Source organism: Kogia breviceps, chromosome 3 (assembly GCF_026419965.1).
Source record: "Kogia breviceps isolate mKogBre1 chromosome 3, mKogBre1 haplotype 1, whole genome shotgun sequence".
Taxonomy (NCBI): Eukaryota; Metazoa; Chordata; class Mammalia; order Artiodactyla; family Physeteridae; genus Kogia; species Kogia breviceps.
This window is the reverse complement of record NC_081312.1, coordinates 40,788,315-40,801,347: the sequence shown is the minus strand read 5'-3', so window position 1 is coordinate 40,801,347 and position 13,033 is coordinate 40,788,315. Positions and strand designations below refer to the sequence as shown.

The 13,033-nt window shown below is 43.9% G+C and overlaps 2 protein-coding genes across 3 annotated transcripts in view; one reads left to right on the top strand and one right to left on the bottom strand.

The window, feature by feature from the left end:
* Positions 1–553: 553 nt before the first annotated feature.
* Positions 554–12,865, bottom strand: SIX4 (SIX homeobox 4). Of its 2 annotated transcripts, XM_059059657.2 has the most exons (4): positions 12,783–12,865; positions 11,720–12,573; positions 8,312–9,000; positions 554–4,918 (listed from the first exon to the last, which is right to left on the bottom strand). In XM_059059657.2, exons 1-4 carry the CDS (start codon positions 12,783–12,785, stop codon positions 4,122–4,124), a joined length of 2,343 nt encoding a protein of 780 aa, XP_058915640.1. In that variant the 5' UTR covers positions 12,786–12,865; the 3' UTR covers positions 554–4,121. The 2 variants fall into 2 exon arrangements, with proteins under 2 accessions (XP_058915640.1, XP_058915639.1); XM_059059656.2 differs by lacking the exon at positions 12,783–12,865 and having other exon boundaries at positions 11,720–12,676.
* The window catches only part of MNAT1 (MNAT1 component of CDK activating kinase), a 228,101-nt gene continuing 226,556 nt past the window's right edge, over positions 11,489–13,033 (top strand). Inside the window, exon 1 of the mRNA XM_059059688.2 lies at positions 11,489–11,626. The gene's annotated coding sequence lies outside the window, so the exon portion shown is untranslated. The remainder of the gene's footprint in view (positions 11,627–13,033) is intronic.

Here is a 13,033-nt window from a genome sequence, read left to right as displayed (position 1 = left end):
GTGGTCCCAGTCTATTTTTTTTATCTAGTTTCCTCTTCATTTCAGTGTGGGAGGCATGCAAAATCAGATGTCATGTAATTTTAACATGAGGACCAAACTGTACTAAGGCTAACTCTTCAACACACTCAGTAATGCTGTTCTGGCCATAGTTTTAAGCCAAACCACTGGTGGACCCAGCTGTGGTATAACCAGACTTTGCTAATGGGAGTGCTTTAAAGATGGGGTGATACTGAGCTCTTTCGGTAAGGTTGGGAATGGAAAGGTCCTTGGACCTTTCAATTTAATTCCATTAAAAATGGTATCAGATTCAGATTTTGGGACACCCAAATGAATGACACATTTCTTTCCTTTAAGGAGGATGAAATCTAATCATTTAGCTGAGTAGGCAGTACAATTAAGTGAGTTGGGTAATTTTGTATAAAGACCAACAGACTATTTTCCCAAAATGACTCCTCCTATATTTGCAAGCCTATGAAATGTTTGTGGAGTTTTGTTTTTCTTTTCTTTACTCTTCTCTGCTTTCCCAGGGATAAATAACTTTTTCAACATAAGGTATGTATAAATATAAAGTTTATTTAGCATAGTGTTTAGAAAAATAAGTTCACATCATTTCAGAAAACAAATAAAACACTTAATTGTCCAGGCATAAACCCCTATTACAGTACAACATACATACTTTAGATCTCTTTGGTTGGGTAATTAAGCACAGAAATGTTCTGGGACATGCTCTGTGTGCCATCACCTAACAGTGCAGTATAGACTCTGTTACACCACCCCATGATATACATTCTGTATAGATCTTCTCTTTGTGTAAGGCACAGTAAAATCATATTGAGTATATAACTGGTTGCCTCTAAACATACAGTACATGCAACAAAAGAATAAAAAATTTTTGAGAACCCTGAAAGCCAAGAGTCACATGCTATACAATTTTGAGTAATAAAATGTGTGGTGGTAATAAGAAATTAACATAAAATGTATCAGTTAGATACAAAATAACTGTTAGACTCTATTATCTAATCTCTAAGAAGACTTTGAAACATCTTCTATAAAATGTAATTCTTTTCCCCACAGTTTTCCTGAATTATTTATATTTTTATGATGAGATGATCTGTCAAAAACATTTTAAAGAATGAAGAACTTCTGGTTATGTACTAATGCACACTTGTTTAACATGTAGTAGGGCAGGCTGCAGTATCTACCCAATTATCCAGCTTTTAACATGCAAGATGCAAGGGCATATACAGGGAGATTTAAGGTCAGTGTGCAATTCAACTATGAATTTTATCTATGGATATAACATCTACCTGCCTTTCATAACCCAAGAAAGGCACTGAAATGTGTATAATTCAGTCTTTACTATGAATATACGTGAGCTATAAAGCAGTATAACACAGGTGCTCTTGCTTGACTGAGGAACAAATGCACCTTCTCTTTAAACAACAGGCTGTCCTCTACTGGATGTAACTAAGAGCTATATATCAATTCTGACTGATAGAGTGCATAGATAGGCTCACACAGCCAGCAGCAGGGGTTGGGGTTTGCAGGGAGTTATTTATCCCTATTCTGATTCCTCTTTGGGGATCATTAGAGGGTCATTTGCAGCATCTTCAAGCACTGGTTTACATAAGAGGGAAATTCTGACAAGGGTTCTGAGTCTGGCCCTTGGTACTGCAAAAAAACATCTGCAATTCTGTGCAAGGAGATCATGGGGTTTACCTTATTTCATTCCCATATATATGGGCTACATAACAACTGGCCCTTATTTTACTGAAAGAATAGAAAACAAGTTCTTTATAATGTGCATTGATTCTTACCTGGTATATTGTATAGCTACCTGGAGTAACTGTAGGGGTATAATTACATCATGTTGGAGTATGAATAGGTTTCCTAGGTAAGTCTTAAGTTTTGTGCTATCTTTTTCTTAAGGAAGAAAAGAGGAAGAACTGTGAATAAAAGAGAGGCTTATATTTTTGGAAGACACAAAACTTTTCCTGTTATATATATGTATATATAACATATATAACTTTTTAAACCTTCCCATCTTTCTTATTGGATGGGTATTTTAAAATAATTAACAAACTCTTGATATTTGCAGCAATCAAGTGGAAAACATCATTTTCATGTAAACTGCACTATAGACCCATGTAATTAATCTCAGTAACATGATCAGCACACACCTAAAGAAACAAACAAGCTGTATAAGTAGTGGTGGAGTGGAAGAGAACTCTAAAAAACCTGATGTTGTAAAACGAAACAAAACAAAAAAACACGTAATTTCAGCAGTTTAGGAACATTCACTAATTCCATAAAAAAATGGGATCTAAGTTCTTTATCAAAATGATGGGGGAGGAAAAAAAATGATGGGGGAGGAATTCTTCAAAGGGCTCTTCACCCATGCCTGCAAGTTCCATTTGCAATAACAACAAAAGTTAAATCCTCTATGGCCCTTATTCAACATGCTGGGCTGATGGGCATGTAGACATTTACAGTGGACTCTTTGTTCGATCTTAAAGAAAGCAAGATGTGGTGACATCTTCATGTTCAATAACTTTCTGTCATCTCTGAAGAGATCATTTTCTCACTTTTCTTGCTTTTCAGAGACCAGAGACTTTACTCACTACATAAATGTATTTGTATTATTACATCTTCTGTTCAGAGTCCTGATAAAAACTGTAACCACAGCTCACAACATTATCAAACAAGCTTCTTACAAGAACCCCGAAAGATTTACTTTTAAAGAAGAGGTGATAATATAGTGCAAACAACAGTCATATGTTATAATGTAACAACTGAGTTAAAACATTTAGAAGTAAGTTTCAACGGGACATAATTCAACTCAATAGAAGTTACATATTCTTTCTTTCCTTTAAAATGGTTGTTTTCATAGCCTCCAGAATTGGTTTTACATGGTAGTCTATCACTGTTACTTCTTTGTAATGAAGAGTATCAACAATAATTAATTGTTCAACCACTTGCATCATAAACATTAACTCCAATAATATAAGTGAAACTTAAGTTCTTCAGATTTAGAGCAATTCTGTGAAATTAACCCTGTTGGATAGTAGAAAGGAGTCATCAGTGCTTCTGTTGAAACTTCTGTACCTTAGTAAGAATAATAAAAAGGCCACAAGGTAAAAAGGCACATAGAATTCTGTAGAAAATATACTTAAATGAGTCAGAGAGTTGCTAAATAAAGAACAAGGATGTGAAAAAAAGTACCAAAATTCCAATATTGGGAGTTAGATTTCTTGTTTCAGTGTTATTAATATTGACCTTAATAGACTCCTGATAAAAATCATTACTTTTAAAATCCTACAAAAAGTAAAACTTTGTTGGAAATAACTGTTCACTTCCTGTTCAAACAATAAAAATAAATTAAACAGTACGAAAACATTTCTTTTCAGTTCATAGTGTCTGAAGTATAAGAGAAACATATACAGCATAAATAAAATTCACTGTAATTACCCAAATTCTTGCTTATAGGACTAATATATTTACACTCATACTGAAGTTTGTTTCAGAGTTTTTAGTCGAGTTGCAAACTTTCTCAGCCACAGTGAACTATGAGCAATCATATTTGGAAACGTATAGAGACAAGCCAAGACTCACAAAAATGCTGAAAAACAGAAATGCATATATTCAAAAATATACCCTTAGAATAGTGTAGAGTACCTTTTATGCTTCTTAACCTTACCAATGCCCGTGGAGTAAAAGTAAACAAAAAGAACTGTATTGTTTCTAACGCTCTGTAGTGATATTTAATTTTCTACCTTAAGTGTATACATTTTTAATTTAGAAAACTATTTATCAAGTTCCATTTGATCTTAGAATTATGTTAAGTCAACCAAATGATACACTTTGACTTCTTGATATATTTCATCTTGTTCCTCTGTCTCCATCTATTTGAAAGAGAACACATGTGAACAAAAAGGCTGCAGTAATGCAGTTCTACTCCTGCATATTTAACTGTGATCTTCATGCAGATCAATCCAAAGTCTCTTGAATGCATTTACTTGCAAAACTAATGTTTCCCTTCAAATGGGAAAATCCTTTATGTCCTCAGGTCTTCACGAAAAGATTTGCCTGCTGATGCCAGGAAAAAAAAAAAGAAATTAAGTTTACAAGTCTTGCATCTCTTCATCCAATTGGACAGTCTGGAGCTTGGCAAGCTCTTTTTTGTCTGTTTCCAGGTCTTCACAGACAGTCTCAACCATGCCCTCTAGGACATACTTGGATTTGGAGTCCAGCATCATTAAGTTGCTTGTTGCTTTGCTCTCAGAATTTGTTAAGAAATTCTCTTTTATGTTAGCTACTGATTGCATAACCAAATGATGTTCTCTGACAAAATCCTGGTGTACTGTAGGGGAGGGGTGACTCACCTGGGCTTCAGCTGTGGGAACTATTTCCCCAAGGGCAGCCTGGGTCATGGGTACTGATAATAGATCTTGACCAGTAATAAGGGAGCAGTTCTGAAGAGTTGCATAGTTAGTGTTGCTGACAGATGTCACAGTAGATTTGCTTGCCACAGGTGCAGACATTGCCTGGCTATCGGCAATGTCAGGGTTTAGCTCAGTGGGATTTAGTAGGGTAGGGGGAGTCAAGGAAAAATTGTGAGTTGGGGATACATTAACTAAGGAGGAGGACAGTGGGTGGAGGCCACTTCCCGAGATACTTTCAGAAGACAGGTTTGCATTTACTTGTGCATTCTGATTGACAGGCATCAACTGAGAAAACACCAGGCTCCTCTCCACGCCCTCCTGTTTAACAGATCCTATAGTCTGGCCTGAATTAGGAACAGTGTATACCACTGCACTGGGAGCAAGAGAGCTCAAGAAAACCTTTCCTTGCTGGACTGTGGCGGCCTCACTTGTAAATGTGCTCCCATCTGAAGTGCTTGAATTTACTGAAATATTACCTAAAAAAAAAATAAAGTACAGATTATCATTGATGGGGCTGATAAGGAAAGAAAAAAGTTACTTTTTTACACACATGATTTTTCTCAGGTTCCGTAGAGTCACCTTGAGCACTTAAAACTACAGATTTCAAGGCTCCGCTCCTGAGAATCTATCTGACTCTGTAAGTCCCAGAACAGGTGTATTTTTAACTCCTTGAGTAATTCTGGTGATGAAGCAGGAGCGAGAACTACTGGCTTAGAAATCAAATGTGAAAAAAAAAATTTGTTTCCAAGTTCTATTTTCAGTCAAGTTTCTGGTTCAGTATTACTGAGACTTGATATCTCTCAATTAGTTGATAGTTATTGCTCGCTCTGCCAGTTAGAACTAGAAAACACAAATGCGAAAGAGAATGCCTTTGTTCAGGGCAAGCTCAGTAACTGACATAAAATATAAACGGAAATGCAGAAAATACCACATAGATGAGTTACCCTGGGGCTTACAGTTAACCATATAAACCTGTACAGACAAGTTGCAAAGTTTCACCAAACTTACCATAATGTCAACAAAAGATTCAACAGTTTTTTTTTTTTCCTTTTGTTGTGCTAGTTCTGAATTTTCAGTGTTGTAGTGACAGGAAGAATTAATGATAATAAAGAAATGTGCTTTTTAAAATACAGATTAACATAACGAGCTAGAGCTAATGCTTCTGTACAAGGTTTGTATCTTTTGAGACTCTCATTATAATGTTCTGCAGAGACCAGAAGTAGAAGAAGAAATATAAGTAGAAAGCTGAGTTGTTCAAATCAGCTAACTCAGACAATGCAGACCCCCTCCCCCCAACTCACACCATCAAATAAAACCCTTTTCTTTCCAAGTTTTTTCCTAGGCACAGTGAAATAATGGCAATTATCTTGCCATTAAAGGAAAGGTGGACATGGGGGAGTTTTGTGACAGAATAATTCAAGTAGGATGTTTACCCCGATCTTGAATTAAATGTTCAGTAAACTCTTCATTATTTTGAGAAAACAGACTAATGTTAAAGGTAATTCACCTAAAACATTTCCCTCCTTGAATTAATAGAATAATTGTGATGTTGCCACCTATATCCATAAATGTATGTCACAGGGCTGTTTATATGTCTTCCAAACATTTTTAAGCACCTTAAATGCAAAGGAATGGCTTTAAACAAACAAAAAATGAAAACACTTTATTTGAACTTAAGAAAAACATTTCTACATATGTTTGAGCTCTTCTCTAACGTAAATCTTTGTTCCAGGTCAAACAAACTAAAAAGGCTTTACAATTCTTGTTGACTACTAAATTGTAGCAAAAGACACTGAAATAGATGGTTAGGTTACTTTGTTGTGTGTATGTGTTTGTCAAATTGTTTGCCAGTGTATTTGTGAACAAAATGATTCATTATTTTTGATAGGGTTATATATAACATAATAGGTGTGACATTTTCCCAAACTGCTATGGAATATAAATAAAATAATATTTCTAAGTGTGTAGATATTATAAAATACATAGATGAAGGGGGAAAAGCAGATGTGATCTAAAACTTGATATTTAAGTATAGCTGCAATTGAATTATAAATTGAACAATCATTTCAAAATCAGTTTTAAAAAACCCAGTTGAGAAATCATATAGGTAACAAAGTATAATTTTATAATGATGTTTAAAAAAAACCCTTATTTATTCAGATTATAAAGTGAGTAAAAGATGTAGAGATTCTGCTTTTCTATATAAATTTTGACTATAGAAAGATAATCTACCTTGTCTAGCCATTTTTAAGAAAGGCTTGGTATCTGTTTTGAGAAAGGCTGAATCCCCAAATGCTTTACTGAGAACTGCAATACACAGTTACTCTAAGGGAACGTTGTTTCCTGGGCCATCTGGTTAAACTTATGTCTTCAACTCACCCAGACAAGTCTTAGGATTGACAGCTCTGTCATTTGATCTTAGCTACTTTAACTGAAAATGCTGTTCTTATTCATATTAAATGTCCTATTTTAAGAATTAGCTATTAGTTTGTAATAATTTTCTATGGTAGCGCTTATTTAGTTTATGTGTGAGAAGTATTCCTGCTTCTCTCCTCCCCCAATGTACATACCATGCTTTTTGCTCAAATTTGTTGTCTTTAAAATGTTACCTACTATTTGGAAATTTCCTAAAGAGAGAAAAAGGGTTAGATCCACATTAAAGTATTGTAAACTAAGCACTTTGGCTTTCCCTGTGGTTTTCCTATTTTTGCCCTGTGTTGGATAGTGACTAAGCTTAATCCTTTCCATAGCCTGGAACAATGAATAAATAAATAGCATGCTGCAGTACTGTTGTGTGTTACTATACTACCATTTTACCTAAAGAGAAACAAATGAACAGAATGGAATTTACTGCACAACAATTCTTCCACTAATGCCTCAAACAAACTGAAGTAGACCATAGTTGTGGAAACTAGAGTTGTGTATAAATTGAGGGGTTTTTTTGGGGGGGGGATAAAACCATTTTACAGGAAGCTGATCTTTAAGGCAAACAGTTACTTATTTTGTTTTGGTAAAAATTTGGACTTTCAGATTTGCTTCCAGGAAGGCAAATACGCACTAACATCTCCCACTCCTGAATTCAAGCAGCTCTGCAACCTCCACTGCCATTCTAACCATTCCTGTTTCTATAGAGAAACAATGACAAAGAGCCATCCAGATTTGCTTAAAGTCATTGAAGAACTGGCATATCAGCCACAGGTTTCCCAAATTTCAGATCAGTGCTTCCTTTAGCAGATGCCTTAGTAAAGCCACCAACATATAAAATAAGGCTTACAGTTACCTCCATAAATAAACCCACACATTTAGGGAGCAAGTATACATGCACAGCAACAATCACATACTCCTCTGTTTTCTCTTTCGGTCTGTTAGTCTTACTTATAGGAGGAACATGAATCAAATGCAAATGATCCAGTCTCTTTGGCTCGCTCTTCTAAAACTCCTTTTGGTCAAATAAAAAATGCTTAGGTGAAGTCTACACTTTCTTACCAACTGCTTGACTTATTTTGTGTTCTAGCAATATTATTAATTTTTAATCTTAAAATGTCAAGCAGTGGGTTATTTTGTAAGCACCGATTGACTTAGCATATTTCTATAATTGTAGAACTGGCAGGACTCTCTGCGAACTGTATTTTTCCATTCAGTTGTTGGGAAAATAAAAACCCACCCCCATGATGCCAGGGAACCAAGCAAGCTGGATATTACATGGATGTTGTGAAGAAAGAGGAACAAATCAAGGCTGTTCTGCAGCTGTGGCAGCCAGTAAGGTACCTGAACAGTAACAGCAATCTATAGCTCTCACCAAATGCATCATTTACAGCAGCTGGCTAAACCATTCACTGGTGCATTACGGTACCAAACCAGACTTTTACCTTGTGAAGCTGCCACTGACACAGGAGGCAGCTGCAGTGGAGAGAATCCAATGCTCCCATTAAGGAACTGACTGCTTGCTCCAGAATTGGGGATCTGGACGATGCCATACTGGTTAATTTGCACTGGTGTGGTAAAAGTCACTACAGAACCTCCATCCTGGGAAGCCACTGTTTGAATACCTTCTCTTTTCACTTCAGTGCTGGGTATCAGCCCTGGGAATGACACAGGAGCACTGGGGCTGTAGGAGGTGGTGGCTGCTGAGTTAGCTGAAGAACTCTGGAGAACTTTGAATTCCTTCACATCCTGGGAGGTAGACCCCAGTATGTCAGTCATGGATATACCATTGCTCACAATGTTTGATGCCATTTTTGGTGGATTCAGTGACACTGTCTGTGTATTTCCCACACTTAATCCATTAAGGATAACTCCATTGGGTCCCTGAATGAAAGAATTACCATTAAGGAAGACAGGTGAAGTACTGGCAGGTACCAAACTTCCATTCAACAAAACTCCAGAAGAGCTTAATGATATTTTAGCATTTCCAATTTGTTGCATATATACTGGCTCCATGTGACTGGAAAGGCTGAGGTTGGTGACACCATCAGATGAACTGGAGAGTGGATGAGGAGACAAATCTTCATGACCCTTGCTGGATTCATCTTCAGTGCTAGGATTGCCATCCGACTCACTGTACAGAGGAGGAAATCAAGACATTCAGAAAGTCATGGGAATGACAATCTATATAGTGCCAATTGTTTGGAAAACCAGCCTCTAATCCCATTAAAGGTAGTGTTTAAGGAAAGCACAGCAGGAAGTCTTCTAGTCTTGTTTTACCTATGAGGCCTTTCAGCAGATTCTGACCAGGGCATCTGAGAAGAGGAACACTCATGTCTCAATAACCTTTACTAATAATAAGTTCAGAAAAAGTCCAGAGGTCTAAAACATATAAATTCAGCTAACAGGATTTACAGGAGAATTGTCTACAAGGTTTTATAGCACTGAAGTTATTTATTACTGTTAAATATGCTGCTACCTATACCACAGAAAAAAAACCTCAAAGGGTTGGTCAGTCATTTCTGTTTAGGAACTCTTTCCCTTCCCCTCAAACCAATTCAGATTAGTGTGATTTTGGAGGTAAATGAAACTGTCAATGGAGCAGGAGGTGGGAAGTATTCAGTTTTGTCTCCCAGTTAGTTACCAAGAGATCATTTTCTCACCTGTTCCCAAACTTCTACTCCACCAGACTGACAACTGTCTCATTCAACAAAGTGGCTGTCTTGTTGTAGGAAAGGCACTTTCAACCCAAGAACTGTTATGTGCAGTCGACTTTGAATCCAAAGAAAGCCATAGGGGCCTATTTAACAAACACCATCTCGTGCCCTGGTGAGGTGGGAGGGAAAGGGTGTGGGTCACTCAGTGGCCTTGTACCTATCAGACCCTTTCCCCAGCACCCTCAGTCCTTCTGTTCTGTTCCAAACAAGACTGTTTCCTCAGCTCTCCGATTTGGGGGTAAATACCAAATCTGGGGAGGGGTAGTGGTGGGTGTTTCCCATTTGGTCTGAGGCTGGGTCGGGGGAGAAAGGATGGTAGGACAGAGGTAGTTCGGGGCACGGCGGGACTTGGCCCGGCAGAAGATCCGACATCCCTGCAGTGCCCGGAGGTCGGTTCGCTTTCACGCCGAGGGGAGGGGATTACCCGGGCTTTGGACTGCGGGGCCAGGAGCGCAGAAGGCGCTTTGATTTACGAGCTGAGGCTGAGCCGCCGTCGCCGTCTGCGAGGGTGACTCACCGGGTATGCGGGTGGGTGGTAGATCCGGAAAGGGGCCTCAACCAGGCAACTGGGCTGGGAGCGGGTGTGTGTGTTGCGGGGTGGGGGGGGGGCCGAAGCAGGCTGAGTGTGTCTGGGGAGACGCGGGGAACGCGCCCGGCCAGGGAGTGGAGGCTCCAGGGCAGCTGGCCTGCGCGCCACGCCCGCTCCCCAACCCCCTACCCCCTGCCCATCGGATTCCGTCGCCGACAGGATCCGCTGCCTCAAGCAGGCACGGGGACAGGTGGCGTGGAGTTACCAAGGCGCCTCCTCTGGGTCGCCCCCGCACGTCTGCGGAGGGCTGCACGCAGGTCGCAGTGCGCGTTTTGTTTTGGTTACCGCGAGGCCGGGTTCGGGCACGGAGCCTCCCTCTAGCCTTGGGCGAGAAACGGGCAGGAGCGGCCCGCGGCGGTCTCTGGAACGCTCCGGGTGATCACCTTCTCCCCGCCGGGCCGAGCTCCCTGGCTCCCAGATTCCTCCCCTGAGCAGAACCTTCGAGCTGCTTTTGGATTCTTTCTCTCCTTTCCCCGCGGGGCTGGCGACACCATCCCTTTCGGTGACCTTCTCTTTACTTTGTCCAACAATTCACAAAGACACACAGACCAGGTGTCTGACTCGGGAGGACGTACAAAAGAGGAGGAAAACCCGGTACTTTCTACCGGTTGGGAAAAAATACCTGGCAGTCAAAAAGTTCAAACCCGCCAGGGTGGGCGCTCAAAGAGGTGCGGAGTGGATAGCGCCCCCAGTCCTTCCCTGCGGTCCGCCTGGTGCCAGCCTGCCCCCAGCCCCAATCACCACACCGGGAGGGAGCCCCGCAGGGTTCGGGGGCCGGGGAAGCCGCCCTCTAGCCCCACCACCCCGGCGGCGCTGAAATTCGATCCGAAGGAGTTCAGAATCAGGTTTCAAAACACCGCAGAGCCGAGCCGCACCAACACCCCACAGTTGCCGCGGCCGCGAAGGGAACCACAGCGGGCAGGGTGAATGATTAACTCTGTCATATAAAACCTCGACGTCCCCAGACCCCCTTCTGCGCTTCCAGACCCCCACCAACTTTCTTCTCCCTCCGGAGCGGCCACGGCCACCTCCAGCGCCTGCCTGGGGCAGCCGAACCCTGGGGGTCCGGGAGCGCGTGCGCGCGCCGGGCCGGCGTGACCCAGTGGAGGTGCAGACCCCGGCGGGCGCTACTGGCAACCTCCGTGGGCATCGGGCGGCAGCGAGGACTGCCTTTCCGGCGTCTACACACGATCCTTCGCCCGGCCAGAACCGGGGAGCGAGTGGCAACTTCAAAGCCAGAGGGATGGGGGTGGGAAACCGGGCAGCAGTGACCAGCCGAGGTGGGGGCGGGGACTGAGACCTAGGCGGGCGACCAGAAACTTCTGGGGGGAGGTGGGGGGAGGGTAAGGAGCAAGGTTCTCCCGCCCCTCGCCGCCGCCGCCCCCCCTCCCCCAGCCGGGGAGAGAGGTGGGGGGCGGGGAGAGGTGGGCTGCCGGACCAGGCTGGTGGGGAAGGTAAGCGCCATGTTTGCGAGCACTTGGAGGAAAAGAAAGCTGGGAAGGGGGTTGGGGAGAGGAAGGGGGAGGAGGAGGAAAGTTGGCGCTCACCTTTTGGACTGGGTCTCAGAGGGGTTCCGATCGCGCTGCCGGCGGTTCTTGAACCAGTTGCTGACCTGGGTGAGGGAGAGGCCGGTGATCTTGGCCAGGTGCCGCTTCTCGGCGGGCGAAGGGTAGCGATTCTGCTTGTAGAGCTCCTTGAGCGCGTTGCGCGACTTCTCCTTGAAACAATACACCGTCTCCTCGCCGTCCCAGATGGTGCGGGGCAGGGGGAATTTCCTGCGCAGCCGGTACTTGTCCACGGCGCCCAGCGGCCGGCCGCGGGCTCGCTCGGCCTCGGTGTAGCGCGCCTTGTACCAGAGCTGCTGCAGCAGTGGGTGGTTGGCCGACTCGAAGCTGTGGCTCTCGAGGATGCTGTAGAGCTCAGGGTAGATGCCCTGGTGGAAGGCCACCAGCGCCCGCGCCTTCAGCAGGCTCTCGTTGCCACGTAGCAGGTCGCTCTGGGGCAGGGACCACAGGAACCGGGCCAAGCGGTCCAGGTTGCCCCCCTGCTGCAGCGCCTCGCACACGCAGGCGACATGGTCGGGCGAGAAGGCCAGTGGGGTCTGCGCGGCGGCGGCGGCGGCGGCGGCGGCCGCGGCGTGGTGGTGCCTGCCCAGAAGTTCCGAGTGGAGTTGTACCTGATCCGCCGCCGCTCCGGCCGCCGCCACTGCAGCCACTGCCCCTTCCTCTCCGCTCACCCTGGCGGCGGTGGCCGCGGCGTCCCCCGGCTCCAGGGGGAAAGGGGCTGGAGCCGGGGGGCTCAGCCCCGCCGCCGCGCCCCCCGCCACTTCTCGGGGCGCCTCCTGCCCTTCCGAGGCGCTTTCCATCCCATTCTCCTGCTTGATGTCCGCCGCACTTGCAATCTGCCCGGTGGGGGAGGAAGAGGACATTTTTTTGTTGTTTATTTTCCTCCCTCCCTCACTCCCTCGCACTCTTTTCCTCTTTCTTTTCCCCTCTCTTACTCCTCCTTCTTCGTGTCCCTCCCCCCTCCCCTCCTCCGGAAAGCCCACTCCCTCCCTCCCGGTTTCGGCTGGATCTGGCCGATCAGGTTTCCCCCCGGCCACGCAGTCACCATTAAGATAGCTGCTAGAGCAAAGTAGTGTAAAAGGATAGCTGCTTTCTGCCGTTCCCCCAACGTGACTCCTCCGGTTGCTGCATACTATATGGCACTGGCGGCCCGGCCGGCCCGGCCGCGCCACCTCATTGGCTATTTCACATTCAGAGGGAGGAGGAGACACCGTTTCTATCCCTGTCGATCACCCGCCTCCCACTCCACCCCTTGCCGTTCCCTCTCCCCCTGACCCCCAGGCACCTATACCTGAA